The sequence below is a fragment of the Vicia villosa genome, unplaced genomic scaffold (genome assembly GCF_029867415.1).
Source record: "Vicia villosa cultivar HV-30 ecotype Madison, WI unplaced genomic scaffold, Vvil1.0 ctg.000020F_1_1_3, whole genome shotgun sequence".
In the NCBI taxonomy this organism is placed as follows: Eukaryota; Viridiplantae; Streptophyta; class Magnoliopsida; order Fabales; family Fabaceae; genus Vicia; species Vicia villosa.
The window spans coordinates 161239-177082 of NW_026704951.1; the positions used below are offsets into that span (position 1 = coordinate 161239).

Consider the following 15844-nt stretch of genomic DNA (forward strand, 5'->3'; position numbering starts at 1 on the left):
ATATATTTTAATACAATTTATTTAAAATAAAATAAAAAGAAGTTCGTAATTTTATTAAAGGATTAAATTATTAAATATATATTTTCACAATATATAACTTAGGATTTTAGTATATATAGATATTGGATACTATTGTAAACTATTATATGATTTAACTATGATATCGTATAAGTGATAATGGATGTTTCCTTTTTACACCATTCATTTTATTTTTTCAACACCATTCATTTTATTTTTATTAAATGTTTTCTTATTAATTGAATTTAAATTTAAATTCAGAATGTCACACATCACACATTATGACATTTTATTACTAAGTTAAATTATTATATATTAATTCTTTAAAAAATCTTCGGAAAAGAAATAGCCATTAATATAACAAATCTTCGGAAAAGAAATAGCCATCAATTTATTAATTCTTTAATGTCCACTTAAATAATGTATATTAATTTGTAGATTTTATTGTTATTTTAGACTATTGGTTTACTTAATAATACTTTGTTTCACGCGTGAAATATTAGGTTTATACAAAACACATCAGTATTCCAATTATATTGGGTTTATCAAATATATATTTTTAAAACGATTTTATTTTATTATGTATTAAATATTTATAAGAAAGATGGATAAATGCATACTGTATTTTTCAAAAACTTTTTCTTTTAAGTTTTTCAACCATTGTTATTTGTTCAAGATTTGTCAGAGATTCCTTATAAAACTTAATTTTATTTAAATTTATTTTTTATTAGATGATAAAATCATATATTATCAATAGAATCCATAAATTTACAATACAAAACAATTTAAAAATTATAGACATGTCTGACGGGCCTAACCTATTTTTTTGACGGGCCGACAAAATATTACTTAAATTGAACATATATTAGAGATAATATATTTACCGACTTCTGAATTACTATAGCATATAAATTCTAAACTACTACACAAATTTAACAAACATAATATTATTCAATCCATCAAATCTAATCAAATCATTAATGCAACATATTTTTTTGGTGTATAATATATTTTAGTTTATACTATTTGTTAATAAAAATTGTAAAATTAAAATTATAAACAATTATAAAAATTATAGGCATGTCGGATGAGCCAATCCTTTTTTTCCATATATTTGATTTAATAGCAATTACCAAATCTATGTATATCCAGACAATTACTACAACTTGATAAATTAAATTAATATTTGTATGACAATCAACATTGAATTTGTTTCTATTAGTTCGTATAAATTAATATACATTTTTTAACCATAACTATATAATATTTATTTAATATTTATATCGACTTTACGTGACCCGTGCATTCACACGGGTCCTTAACTAGTAACTAAATAAATATATGTTAGCATTAAGTAGTAGTAGTAAGTAGTAACCATAACAACTCGTAAGAGAGTTTTGTTGGGAGTAAGCTAAAAGCATATATCAACCTCATCCCAATCACTGAGTATCCACCGGCCACAGCGTCCTCCTCATCATCATTAAGTCAAAGCAAGATCGTGACCGTCTACTGTCACTCCTTATAAATATCATTTAACGGCTAGAAGATTGCCACGTCAACGATCCGTGAATAATCACATTAGCCAATAGCAACGCGAGAACCTTCTTATATAAATCAATTACCGCATCAATTCTTATCATCATCTCATTTTCCAATTCCCAATTCAAAACCCTAAATTTCTCGAAAGTTTCAAATTCTCAATTCTCTAATGGCGCCAAAGGGAGAGAAGAAGCCCGCTGAAAAGAAACCCGCAGAGGAGAAGAAGTCTACGGTGGCTGAGAAGGCTCCCGCTGAGAAGAAACCCAAGGCCGGAAAGAAGCTTCCCAAGGAAGCCGGTGCCGCCGCCGGAGACAAGAAGAAGAAGAGAAACAAGAAGAGTGTCGAGACATACAAGATCTACATCTTCAAAGTTCTGAAGCAGGTTCACCCAGACATTGGTATCTCAAGCAAGGCCATGGGAATCATGAACAGCTTCATCAACGACATCTTCGAGAAGCTTGCTGCTGAATCTTCCAGACTTGCAAGGTACAACAAGAAGCCAACAATCACATCAAGGGAAATTCAGACTGCTGTCAGACTTGTTCTTCCTGGAGAATTGGCTAAGCATGCTGTTTCAGAGGGAACCAAAGCTGTGACTAAGTTTACAAGTGCTTGATTTTTGTACAATTTGCTGTGTGCTTATTAATGTTTATTTTAGGTTCACTTCTAGTAGAATTAGGTCTGAATTAATGTGTAATTTTCATCTGAATCAAATGAATCCTTTTGTGAATGAATGAATCTATGTTGTTTACTCAATTGCCTCTCCTTTCTTAACTTTTTCTAAATGAAGGCTTATCTTAATCGATGATTTGGTTAAATCAGTTTAATTTACCTTTTTTTCACCTTGAAAAGCTCATGTCATTCGTTACAGTTTTAGATTGTAAACAAGAACAATAGTGTTTGATAACTTAGGAAATTTTAGTAAATTAGTTTTAGTTCATTTTTCATTTATTTGAATACAACATCGGCTCATGAAGTGATAATAGTTGCTCTTTTCTTAGCAAATTAAAATGTCCAAGTCTTGTATAGCGATATGCATAATGAAGTCTCCTTTATGCCAATAACTCCCCTTCTGCATGAGGAAGGGATTTGGGACATGTTACCCCACCATTAGTATACAAGTGCTTGAATTTTGTACATTTTGCTGTGTACTAGTCAATGGTTATTAGAAATAGGTCTGAATTAGTGTACTTTTCTTTTAAATCACATGAATCGTTTTGTGTCTTAATGAATATATGTTATTGTGTAGAGAAGAACTTGCAGTATTATAAGTTTATATTGGCCCCCCATGACGGTGGTGGTGCTTTTTGTTTTCTTCATCTCTTTCTACTCTCCAGTGCTCTCATGTTCTACCATTAATGGGTTTCTCTCTTGAAGGTAAGAATAAATCCACTTTTCTTGATGGTTTTTGATGAAATAAAATAGCAACATGCTTGAAATTTAATGGGTTTTAAGAGTCTAATGTTATTTCTATGAATGGAGCTTGAATTTGGGAGGTTGAGATTTGAAAAAAAATGAGTTTTTTTGAGTTTATGTCAAAAAGTGGGTTTTGGTAGAAAAGTGATTTTTTGTTGTTGTTGTTGTAGAAGCTACTATTGTGATGTCATTACAATCTATAATGTGAATTAAAAGTGAATGAAATGCTAAAAACATGAAATGTATTCTTGAGATTAAAGAAAAGTTCACTTTTTTGTGTTATATAGAAAATTGCTTTTTAGTGTAAATGTGCTTATTTTGACTAGTTTTGTGCATTGCATCTAAACCAAAATTGTTGCTATCCTATATGTGAGGGCAAATGAAGTGTTTTAATGATGTCAAAACGTGTCGTTTGTGCTTGGAAGTAACCCTACTCGATAGGACAAAGAAGGAAGCAAGAAGGATCATAAAAATTAGTATTTTTGAATGTCTCAGGTGCATAGGTCGACCTACATATTATTGAGGTCGACTCATAGTTACAAAATTGGCAATTTTGGAAGTCTCAGAAGCTCAGGTCGACCTACACCTTGTTCAGGTCGACTCATGTGTTTTTGGTGAAGCCTCGGGAATGCTCAGGTCGACCCATAGGTCGGCGCATTCTGGAAGTCATGTTGGGGAAGCATGCGTCGACGCATGGCCCTGTTTAGGTCGACGCATGGCTAATTGAGAAAGGTACGAGTTTGCTCAGGTCGACCCTTAGGTCGACGCATGGCTTGCTGAGCTTTTCTTTTGGCAGTCTCGGGTATGCTCAGGTCGACCCCCTCAGCTGTTCAGGTCTACCTGTCGCTCAGAAAACCAGAATTTTGTTTTTCACTTGATGCTTTGGCTAACATATATAAGTTTGGTTGGTTATTTCATTTGGTGAATAACAAGAAAAGTGAAATAGATACACAAGGCTCTTATCATCTCCAACCTCTCATTCATCCATTGACAACTACACATAACAAGTTTTGTCGATCAAGGGGAAGAGCGTGTGTTGATAACGTCCGACGCTAGATTGAGTTCTTGTTCGGGTTAAGAGATTGTGTGTTTTTCTTGAATAAAATCTGAGGTTTTGTCCTCCAAGATCATTGGGATTTGGAGGTTTTTGACAATTCTTCGCTTCATCAATATTCAGCCGTGCTTAAGGGATTGAGGAATCATGGGTTTACTCAACAAGGTAGCTACAATCGGATGATAGAGAAGGAATAATCGGGGTCACGATCATGGGATTAAATCAGCCGAGTAGAGGGTTTGAGAATCGAATTGGGTTTTCAACAAGGTATCTACAACCGGAGGTTTATCAAAGATCGGTGGCACACTTGGTTCAGCTCGAATCAAGGGGAGAGAAGAATATTGTATCAATTTTCTGCATTTGTAGTGGGTTGTTGGTAACATTTCTTTTCTTGTAAACACTTTGCAATTCAATATCATATATCCTAATTTTAAGTTTAGAATTAGGGGAAGACGTACCCTACGCGAGGACGACAAGGGGAACTGCCTAAACAAATCGTGTGTTACTTTTCCTTATCGCACTTTACTTTCTTTTATCATAATTTGTGTTAGTGTGAGCTGTTAGAATTTGGTGAATTTTGCACACCAAGTGTCTGACAAAATTACACACACACACACACAAATTATTGTTGTTACGTTGATATAGATCAATGGTAGTAATATTCTAAAGTGAGATAAGTAAGTCAATTGATAAAACAAAGCGTTGATTCATTTTTTCATCATTTCGGTTTAGCATATCCGGTCTTTTCAATAAAGGATTGTTTGTTGACGATTTCAAAATCCATGAAGCTTTCGCTTCAAATTTAAAAAGGGCAAAAAGTAAAACAAGGGATCTATTCAACCCCCTTCTAGATCCGTTACATCTTCTAACAAGTGGTATCAAGAGCGCTGATTTATCTAGTGCTTCGTGTTAGAACAAGATTTGTTCTGATCAATTATCTTAGTTTTGATGATAACAATAATATGAATTTTGCTTAAGATAATATGGTACTCTAATTCAATGCAATTTCCTTTTCAGGAAATATATAAAGAGTATGCATAATTCAGCGCTCAGAAGCTTTGTCTCAAGGGTTCAGCATGCAACATCAGAACATGGTCTGGCAAGACATCAGAAGATGGTCGAAGCAGAATCAGAACATGGGTCTATGGAAGCATCAGAAGAACATGAGATCAGAAGCACTGAAGTTCTGATGGTATCACGCTCAGAAGCACTTCAAGGTCAGAAGATCAGAAGATGCTTTGCACCAAGCTGTTTGACTCTGATGATATTCAAACGTTGTATTCACAAACATCAGATCAGAAGGAAGTACAAGTGGCAAGCTACGCTGACTGACAAAAGGAACGTTAAAAGCTATAATAGGCAACGTCAGTAGACACAGCGTGAACAAGGCTCGAGGTAGTTGACAAAAGCGTATAACATTAAATGCGATGCTGTACGGAACACGCAAAGCATTAAATGCACTCAACGGTCATCTTCTCCAACGCCTATAAATATGAAGTTCTGATGAGAAGCAAGGTTAACGATTCTGCACAAAACAACTCATATTAACTTGCTGAAACTCTGTTCTATTCAAAGCTCAGAATCTTCATCTTCATCAAAGCTCACTACATTGCTGTTGTAATATATTAGTGAGATTAAGCTTAAACGTTAAGAGAAATATCACAGTTTGTGATTATAGCTTTTAAGAAGCAATTGTAATACTCTTAGAATTGATTACATTAAGTTGTAAGGAACTAGAGTGATCGTGTGGATCAGAATACTCTAGGAAGTCTTAGAGGTTATCTAAGCAGGTTGTAACTAGAGTGATCGTGTGGATCAGAATACTCTAGAAAAGTCTTAGAGGGTATCTAAGCAGTTGTTCCTGGAGTGATCAGTGTGTGATCAGAAGACTCTGGAAGACTTAGTTGCTGACTAAGTGGAGAACCATTGTAATCCGTGCGATTAGTGGATTAAATCCTCAGTTGAGGTAAATCATCTCTGCGGGGGTGGACTGGAGTAGTTTAGTTAACAACGAACCAGGATAAAAATAACTGTGCAATTTATTTTTATCTGTCAAGTTTTTAAAGCTACACTTATTCAAACCCCCCCTTTCTAAGTGTTTTTCTATCCTTCAATTGGCATCAGAGCGCCGGTTCTAAGGTGCAAGCACTTAACCGTGTTTAGAAAAGATTCAGGAAGAGAAAAACGCTTCAGTAAAAGATGGTTGATGAAACTGCAAAGTCTACACCTGCATCTACATCTGGCTCTGCTGAGCAACACAACGGTAACAATGGTTATACTAGACCGCCGGTATTTGATGGTGAAAACTTTGAATACTGGAAAGATAAACTGGAAAGTTACTTTCTTGGTCTAGATGGTGATCTATGGGATCTTCTGATGGATGGTTACCAACATCCAGTAAATGCCAGTGGCGTAAAGCTGACAAGGCAAGAAATGAATGATGATCAGAAGAAGCTTTTCAGGAATCATCATAAATGCAGAACTGTTTTGCTGAATGCTATCTCTCATGCTGAGTATGAGAAGATATCTAACAGGGAAACGGCCTATGACATATATGAGTCCTTGAAAATGACTCATGAAGGAAATGCTCAAGTCAAGGAGACTAAAGCTCTCGCTTTAATCCAGAAGTATGAAGCCTTCAAGATGGAGGATGATGAAGACATTGAAAAGATGTTTTCAAGATTTCAAACTCTTACTGCTGGATTGAGAGTTCTTGACAAGGGATACACCAAGGCTGATCACGTAAAGAAGATCATCAGAAGCTTACCCAGAAGATGGGGTCCTATGGTGACTGCATTCAAGATTGCAAAGAATCTGAATGAAGTTTCTCTGGAAGAGCTTATCAGTGCCTTGAGAAGCCATGAAATAGAGCTGGACGCAAATGAGCCTCAAAAGAAAGGTAAGTCTATTGCATTAAAATCCAATATCAAGAAATGCACTAACGCTTTTCAGGCTAGAGAAGAAGATCCTGAAGAATCAGAATCTGAAGAAGAAGATGAACTGTCCTTGATCTCCAGAAGGCTAAATCAACTCTGGAAGAACAAGCAAAGGAAGTTCAGAGGCGTCAGAAGTTCAAAGAAATTTGAACGTGGAGAATCTTCTGATGACAGAAGATTTGACAAGAAGAAGGTCATGTGCTATGAATGCAATGAGCCTGGACACTTCAAGAATGAATGTCCAAAACTTCAGAAGGAAAATCCCAAGAAGAAGTTTCATAAGAAGAAAGGTCTTATGGCAACCTGGGATGAGTCAGAAGATGATTCAGACTCTGAAGATGAGCAGGCTAACTGTGCGCTGATGGCGACAGAAGATGACGGACCAGAATCTACATCAGAATCAGATTCTGAAGAGGTATTTTCTGAACTTACTAGAGATGAGTTAGTTTCCGGTATAACTGAACTTCTGGAATTCAAATCTCAAATTAGTCTCAAATACAAAGAGCTGAAAAAGCTATTTGAATTTGAAACAAAGAAGCTTGAGTTGGAGAATTCTGAATTAAAAGAAAAACTTTTAAAATTATCCAATAATGTTGGATCTCCTTCTGATTCAGAAAAATCCACTCCTAGTCTAAACCATATTCTGAAAGAATATGATTTAAGTTTCAGGAAGTTCTTATCTAGAAGTATTGGCAGAAGTCAGCTAGCTTCTATGATATATGCTGTGTCTGGAAACAAAAGAGTTGGCATTGGTTTTGAGGGTGAAACCCCATACAAACTTGAACCTGTTTATGAAATGAAATTCACATACAAGCCATTGTATGATCAGTTCAAGTATGGCCACTCCCATGATATTAGGCACACTTCACATGCTCAAAGTTTTCACATAACACACACCAAAAAGCATGTGACACAACCTAGGAAATATCATGAAACTCACATTAAAAATTATCATGCTGTTCCTCCCTCTGCTTACAATGTTAAACCTAAAGTCAATCAGAACTTGAGGAGAACTAACAAGAAAGGACCCAAGAAGATGTGGGTACCAAAGAAAAAGACTATTTCTTTTGCAGATTCTCTTGGCGACAAAGAAGATAAAAGTCAACATGACATGTCACCTGGACTCAAGTTGGTCTCAACACTTGAAGGGAAGAAGGATTGTCTTCCAAGTTCTGGTACTTAAATCTGTTGAAGAAACTATGTTCGTAGGAGATCAGAAAAGAAAGTTTATTAGTCTTGGAACCATTTGTTTTGTTTGTTTCTATAGCAATGATGTTTCGTTCTTGAGTATTCTGAATGCTCTAAATGCTACAGAATATACAATATTGAAACATTGATTGTGGACGAATCAATAAATATCTGGTTTGATGATAAGCTTGTTTCTGATGAAACAAAGCAGCTTAAGAATTTCTGCAGATACAGTTTTATCTTATCAGAAGCTGCAGAACAAAGAAGTGAATCTCCAGAGGCTGTGTATATCAGAAGTAATGGATCAGAAGATCATTTAGATTTATATCAGCACACTTCAGAAGGAGTGTCTCCAGAAGAGAAACTTGATCAATTCAGAAGCAGTGATCGGAATCAGAAGGTGTAAAGCCTATTGAATATTTCACACCTGTCATCCATTATCTGATGATGAACACGTGTCTCTACAGTCAGTACGAAGCGTGCAGTTGAAAAGACGCCGACCTAGGTAACTGTATTAAATCATTTCATTTACCATGCTATCTCTCCTAATGTCATTTCTCATTTAATGCAAAATGATTTAAATTATTTTCAAATCTTTTAAATAGCCCGCTTCAACTTCATTCTTTTCTCCGTCTCTCTATTTTGTTGTACATTTGTTTTTCGCTGCATCTGTTTTTTCTTTTTAAAACCCTAGTATTTGTTCTAATCTCACGACATAATCATCATGAACTCTTCCTCTTGTTCATCTTCCTCAAAAGAAAGACTTACTTCTTCACAAATCCTTCTACGAAATTATGAATATGCTCCTTTGAAAACTTGCTTGATACCCACGAAGGACTTGGAGGTTTTATGTGAAACTGCTGTGGACTTAAACAATCTTAAAGCGATTGGCTTTAAGTGTGATGCAAGAATCCTTGAGCAAGGATGGTCCAAGTACCTTAATAGATTGGTTGGTCCAATTTATCCTGATCTTGTGAAGGATTTCTGGGTACATGCAACGGTTACCCCAACGACCATCATTTCATTCGTGCTAGGGCATGAAGTGGTTATCTCTGAAAAACTGATCAGGAAGCTATACAATCTGAATGATGAAGAAGGTTGGTCTGGTTTTCGACATGCATCTGTTGATTGGTCGATAGTTGAAAAACAAATCTCTCAGTCTTCTGGGATTGACTCGAATAACACAGGCACCTTGAGGCCATTTTATAGAGTATGGGCTGAGATTATTCTGGGTTCTCTTCACCACAGAAAAAGGATGCTCTCCTCTTCTTACATCAGTCCAGATCACAAGCACACTCTTTTCTGCATTGGCAAAAAGACTGAGATCAACATTTCTCACATTCTGTTTGAGAATCTGAAAACTTCAATCTTTGAGTCAAGAGAAGAGGAAAGGGCGAAGTACCCTCATCTTTCAAGAACGTCTATTCCGTTTGGAAGAATGATTTCAGACATTCTTACTGAAAGCAAAGTGCTGGACTCCATCAGAAAACTCAATGCATCCCATTTGCTTGGAGTAGTTCAAGGTCCCATTTTTAATGGTGTGGATTTGTTCAGATTAGAACTCATTAAAAATGTACCTTCTGTGTGCCCAAGCTTTCCTGACATTCTCTCAAGAAGAGTTGTTGTTGAAGGTTTTGCCTCCCTGTTTCAAGAAGAACTGCATCAGGTTGTCAAGTCTTACCTGGAAGATTGTGTTAGGAAGCAATCAGATATTGATCCTGCTTGGATCCGTGGCAGAGTACTTCCGTCCAAGGCTGATCTTTTGAAGAAGGATCAGAAGGAACAAAAGGCTAGGATTAAAAGAAAAGCCCGAGAAGATGAGTCTGAGAAAGCCAAGAAGTTGAGGGTCACCTATGATCCTGACAAGGTGGACTCTGAAGAACGAAGAGATAAAAGGATTAGAGATTCCTTTCGCAGAACCAGATTTTCTTCTTCTGTGCAAATCTCCAGGCAGGTTTTTACTCCACCTCCCTCTGTCCCTAAACCATCCTTCCAATCACCTCCATCTGAACCAAAAATAAACTTCACCTTACCAAATCCTTCTCCATCTGAACCAAAAATAAACTTCACCTTACCAAATCCTTCTCCATCATCCTTCTCCTCTCCCATTCTAAACCCCACACCTTTAAGTATTCTTCCCCCAACTCCTTCTGATAAATCTTTCTCACCAATTCCCTTTACAAATACTCCATCCTCGTCTCAATCTATCATTTCTGATATTCCATCCTCATCAATCATTCTCTCAGATATCCCTTCTTCCTCATCCACCGCACCTCCACCTTCTATATCCCATCCCTTACCTACCAGAAAATCCAAACCTTACTGTCTTCTCTACCCTGACTACAAATTCACCTTCAATCCGCCTGAACCTGAACCCTATACCTACCTGGAACTTTTCAGACATGAGGTGATTAGCAGTCTAGACCTTCTGAAGGATGCATTTCTAAATGGTCTGGATGATGTTTCTACAAGAAATCTCTGGAGAAGATTTCGCAAGGATTTTCAAGTATAAGCAATGGGAGTACAGAAAAGGCTAGTGGCTGCTGCCCCTGGTTACCCTGGTTATCTTCTGGAGGATGATAATGGTATATACTACCATCCTCTCAGAAATTGTGTTGCTGCTGAGGAGAAGCCCTTTGTGGATGAATTGGAAGTAGCAAGACTGGCTGCTGAAATGGAAGCAAATCCATGCAGGGATATCGTTATCTTTATTCCTGATTATCCTGTTCTGCTCGGAGATTTCAAGACTCTCTTTGACTATCTGAGAGAAAACCCTTCTGAGAAAGACCCAAGCTTGGTCATTCCAGAAGTTGTTGACCCACCAGAAGTTGAAGGTCCTTCTGCTCCCAGGAATCTAACTGCCATTCTTCAGGCACTTGAGAATGGAGACTCGGAAATTCCTGCTGCAGAATATGGAGATGCTTCTATGCAAGAAGCAGATGCTGAAGATCATGTTGCTGAATCAGATCCTGTTGAGGAAATCCCTGCAAATGATCTATCCATGGAAGCTACAGATCAAGTTGCTATTCCTGTGGTTGAAAGCGGTGAAGCTTCTTCTGATGAATCTTCTCATCTTGCAAGGACTCTGGAAGAAATTCAGAGGAGACAGGATGAGCAAAGCTCACTCAATGATGAGTATAGAGCTTTCATGGTGAGGCAAGAAGGACACAACAATGAGGTTCAAGAGATGCTGGCCAAGATCTTGTCAAGGCTAGGGCCATCTTAGATTGAGTCTGTGTTGTTTCTTTCTTTTCGTTGCATCTGTTTTTGTGCATCTGATCTTACTTATCTCCATGTACTTCTGTACCTGCTGTTTGAACTTCAATGAAATGATTTTCTTCCTCCGTGCGTTTCTTTTTGTTTGTCTCTGAATCTTTTCTGTTTTTTGATGATATGACAAAAAGGGGGAGAAAGATAAATGATAAATGATTTGATTTAGTCAGTTGCTATTTACTAACAAGAACTGCAAGTTCTATATGGTTTAAGTGTTTTGCAGGTATAAAGAAGTGAAGAGAATCTTCAAAGCAAACACAGAAGCAAAACCATAAGAAGTGTTATTCTGTAAAAAGAATAAGCTCATGGAAACTGAAGCAAGCCGAGCGCTGTCAAGCTTCAGAAATCAGAAGCAAGAAAGAAGAATGAATCAGAAGCACTGAAAATAGAATCTGATCCATATTTGTCTATTTGCTCTGACAAAATTCTATTTGCTCTGATAACATTATTTTAGCCTATATGGCTCTGATACATATCATGTGTTCTAATATACATTTTATGTTCTGACTCGTTCATGCTGACTTTTGTCGTTTAGTTTTTGTTCTGTAACATTTCAGGATGTAGAGATGCTCTGATGATGCTCTGGTACATTCAACAATGTTCTGATACAAATCTAGCATGAAGTGATGTTGGTAGAAATTCAAAGCTCTGAAGCTATTCGAGGGAAGCAGAAATCAGAAGCTGTGAATGTTCTAAAGATCCAGAAAACTCAAGTTCTGAAGCTGTCCTAAATGGAAGCAGAAATCAGAAGCTGTGAATGTTCTGAAGATCAAAGAAATTCAAGTTCTGAAGCTGTCCTAAATGGAAGCAGAAATCAGAAGCTGTGAATGTTCTGAAGATCAAAGAAATTCAAGTTCTGAAGCTGTCCTAGATGGAAGCAGGAATCAGAAGCTGTGAGTGTTCTAGGGATCTAAAGAAATTCTAGTTCTGAAGCTGTCCAATGGAAGCAGAAGTCAGAAGCTACGAATTCTCTGAAGACAGAAGCTTATGTGATCGTCTCTACCGAAATAATCAGGGAAGTCTTTTATTAAAGTTCTTCGAGTATTTATTTCAGGGGGAGATTATTTATCTCAGGGGGAGATTGTTAATCTCAGGGGGAGACATATTCATATGCTTATGCTATAGCTGTGTAATTTGTCTTTTGCCGTCTGCTCTTTCTGATCGCAAATTCATATCATTTATATATGTTTTTGTCATCATCAAAAAGGGGGAGATTGTTAGAACAAGATTTGTTCTGATCAATTATCTTAGTTTTGATGATAACAATAATATGAATTTTGCTTAAGATAATATGGTACTCTAATCCAATGCAATTTCCTTTTCAGGAAATATATAAAGAGTATGCATAATTCAGCGCTCAGAAGCTTTGTCTCAAGGGTTCAGCATGCAACATCAGAACATGGTCTGGCAAGACATCAGAAGATGGTCGAAGCAGAATCAGAACATGGGTCTATGGAAGCATCAGAAGAACATGAGATCAGAAGCACTGAAGTTCTGATGGTATCACGCTCAGAAGCACTTCAAGGTCAGAAGATCAGAAGATGCTTTGCACCAAGCTGTTTGACTCTGATGATATTCAAACGTTGTATTCACAAACATCAGATCAGAAGGAAGTACAAGTGGCAAGCTACGCTGACTGACAAAAGGAACGTTAAAAGCTATAATAGGCAACGTCAGTAGACACAGCGTGAACAAGGCTCGAGGTAGTTGACAAAAGCGTATAACATTAAATGCGATGCTGTACGGAACACGCAAAGCATTAAATGCACTCAACGGTCATCTTCTCCAACGCCTATAAATATGAAGTTCTGATGAGAAGCAAGGTTAACGATTCTGCACAAAACAACTCATATTAACTTGCTGAAACTCTGTTCTATTCAAAGCTCAGAATCTTCATCTTCATCAAAGCTCACTACATTGCTGTTGTAATATATTAGTGAGATTAAGCTTAAACGTTAAGAGAAATATCACAGTTTGTGATTATAGCTTTTAAGAAGCAATTGTAATACTCTTAGAATTGATTACATTAAGTTGTAAGGAACTAGAGTGATCGTGTGGATCAGAATACTCTAGGAAGTCTTAGAGGTTATCTAAGCAGGTTGTAACTAGAGTGATCGTGTGGATCAGAATACTCTAGAAAAGTCTTAGAGGGTATCTAAGCAGTTGTTCCTGGAGTGATCAGTGTGTGATCAGAAGACTCTGGAAGACTTAGTTGCTGACTAAGTGGAGAACCATTGTAATCCGTGCGATTAGTGGATTAAATCCTCAGTTGAGGTAAATCATCTCTGCGGGGGTGGACTGGAGTAGTTTAGTTAACAACGAACCAGGATAAAAATAACTGTACAATTTATTTTTATCTGTCAAGTTTTTAAAGCTACACTTATTCAAACCCCCCCTTTCTAAGTGTTTTTCTATCCTTCAATTGGCATCAGAGCGCCGGTTCTAAGGTGCAAGCACTTAACCGTGTTTAGAAAAGATTCAGGAAGAGAAAAACGCTTCAGTAAAAGATGGTTGATGAAACTGCAAAGTCTACACCTGCATCTACATCTGGCTCTGCTGAGCAACACAACGGTAACAATGGTTATACTAGACCGCCGGTATTTGATGGTGAAAACTTTGAATACTGGAAAGATAAACTGGAAAGTTACTTTCTTGGTCTAGATGGTGATCTATGGGATCTTCTGATGGATGGTTACAAACATCCAGTAAATGCCAGTGGCGTAAAGCTGACAAGGCAAGAAATGAATGATGATCAGAAGAAGCTTTTCAGGAATCATCATAAATGCAGAACTGTTTTGCTGAATGCTATCTCTCATGCTGAGTATGAGAAGATATCTAACAGGGAAACGGCCTATGACATATATGAGTCCTTGAAAATGACTCATGAAGGAAATGCTCAAGTCAAGGAGACTAAAGCTCTCGCTTTAATCCAGAAGTATGAAGCCTTCAAGATGGAGGATGATGAAGACATTGAAAAGATGTTTTCAAGATTTCAAACTCTTACTGCTGGATTGAGAGTTCTTGACAAGGGATACACCAAGGCTGATCACGTAAAGAAGATCATCAGAAGCTTACCCAGAAGATGGGGTCCTATGGTGACTGCATTCAAGATTGCAAAGAATCTGAATGAAGTTTCTCTGGAAGAGCTTATCAGTGCCTTGAGAAGCCATGAAATAGAGCTGGACGCAAATGAGCCTCAAAAGAAAGGTAAGTCTATTGCATTAAAATCCAATATCAAGAAATGCACTAACGCTTTTCAGGCTAGAGAAGAAGATCCTGAAGAATCAGAATCTGAAGAAGAAGATGAACTGTCCTTGATCTCCAGAAGGCTAAATCAACTCTGGAAGAACAAGCAAAGGAAGTTCAGAGGCGTCAGAAGTTCAAAGAAATTTGAACGTGGAGAATCTTCTGATGACAGAAGATTTGACAAGAAGAAGGTCATGTGCTATGAATGCAATGAGCCTGGACACTTCAAGAATGAATGTCCAAAACTTCAGAAGGAAAATCCCAAGAAGAAGTTTCATAAGAAGAAAGGTCTTATGGCAACCTGGGATGAGTCAGAAGATGATTCAGACTCTGAAGATGAGCAGGCTAACTGTGCGCTGATGGCGACAGAAGATGACGGACCAGAATCTACATCAGAATCAGATTCTGAAGAGGTATTTTCTGAACTTACTAGAGATGAGTTAGTTTCCGGTATAACTGAACTTCTGGAATTCAAATCTCAGATTAGTCTCAAATACAAAGAGCTGAAAAAGCTATTTGAATTTGAAACAAAGAAGCTTGAGTTGGAGAATTCTGAATTAAAAGAAAAACTTTTAAAATTATCCAATAATGTTGGATCTCCTTCTGATTCAGAAAAATCCACTCCTAGTCTAAACCATATTCTGAAAGAATATGATTTAAGTTTCAGGAAGTTCTTATCTAGAAGTATTGGCAGAAGTCAGCTAGCTTCTATGATATATGCTGTGTCTGGAAACAAAAGAGTTGGCATTGGTTTTGAGGGTGAAACCCCATACAAACTTGAACCTGTTTATGAAATGAAATTCACATACAAGCCATTGTATGATCAGTTCAAGTATGGCCACTCCCATGATATTAGGCACACTTCACATGCTCAAAGTTTTCACATAACACACACCAAAAAGCATGTGACACAACCTAGGAAATATCATGAAACTCACATTAAAAATTATCATGCTGTTCCTCCCTCTGCTTACAATGTTAAACCTAAAGTCAATCAGAACTTGAGGAGAACTAACAAGAAAGGACCCAAGAAGATGTGGGTACCAAAGAAAAAGACTATTTCTTTTGCAGATTCTCTTGGCGACAAAGAAGATAAAAGTCAACATGACATGTCACCTGGACTCAAGTTGGTCTCAACACTTGAAGGGAAGAAGGATTGTCTTCCAAGTTCTGG

The 15844-nt window shown here is 37.0% G+C and overlaps 1 protein-coding gene across 1 annotated transcript; it reads left to right on the forward strand.

The window, feature by feature from the left end:
* Window positions 1–1663: 1663 nt before the first annotated feature.
* LOC131621977 (probable histone H2B.1) lies at window positions 1664–2313 on the forward strand. Its single transcript, XM_058893036.1, has one exon. The coding sequence runs from the start codon at window positions 1727–1729 to the stop codon at window positions 2171–2173; it is 447 nt and encodes a 148-aa protein (XP_058749019.1). The 5' UTR covers window positions 1664–1726; the 3' UTR covers window positions 2174–2313.
* Window positions 2314–15844: the final 13531 nt, after the last annotated feature.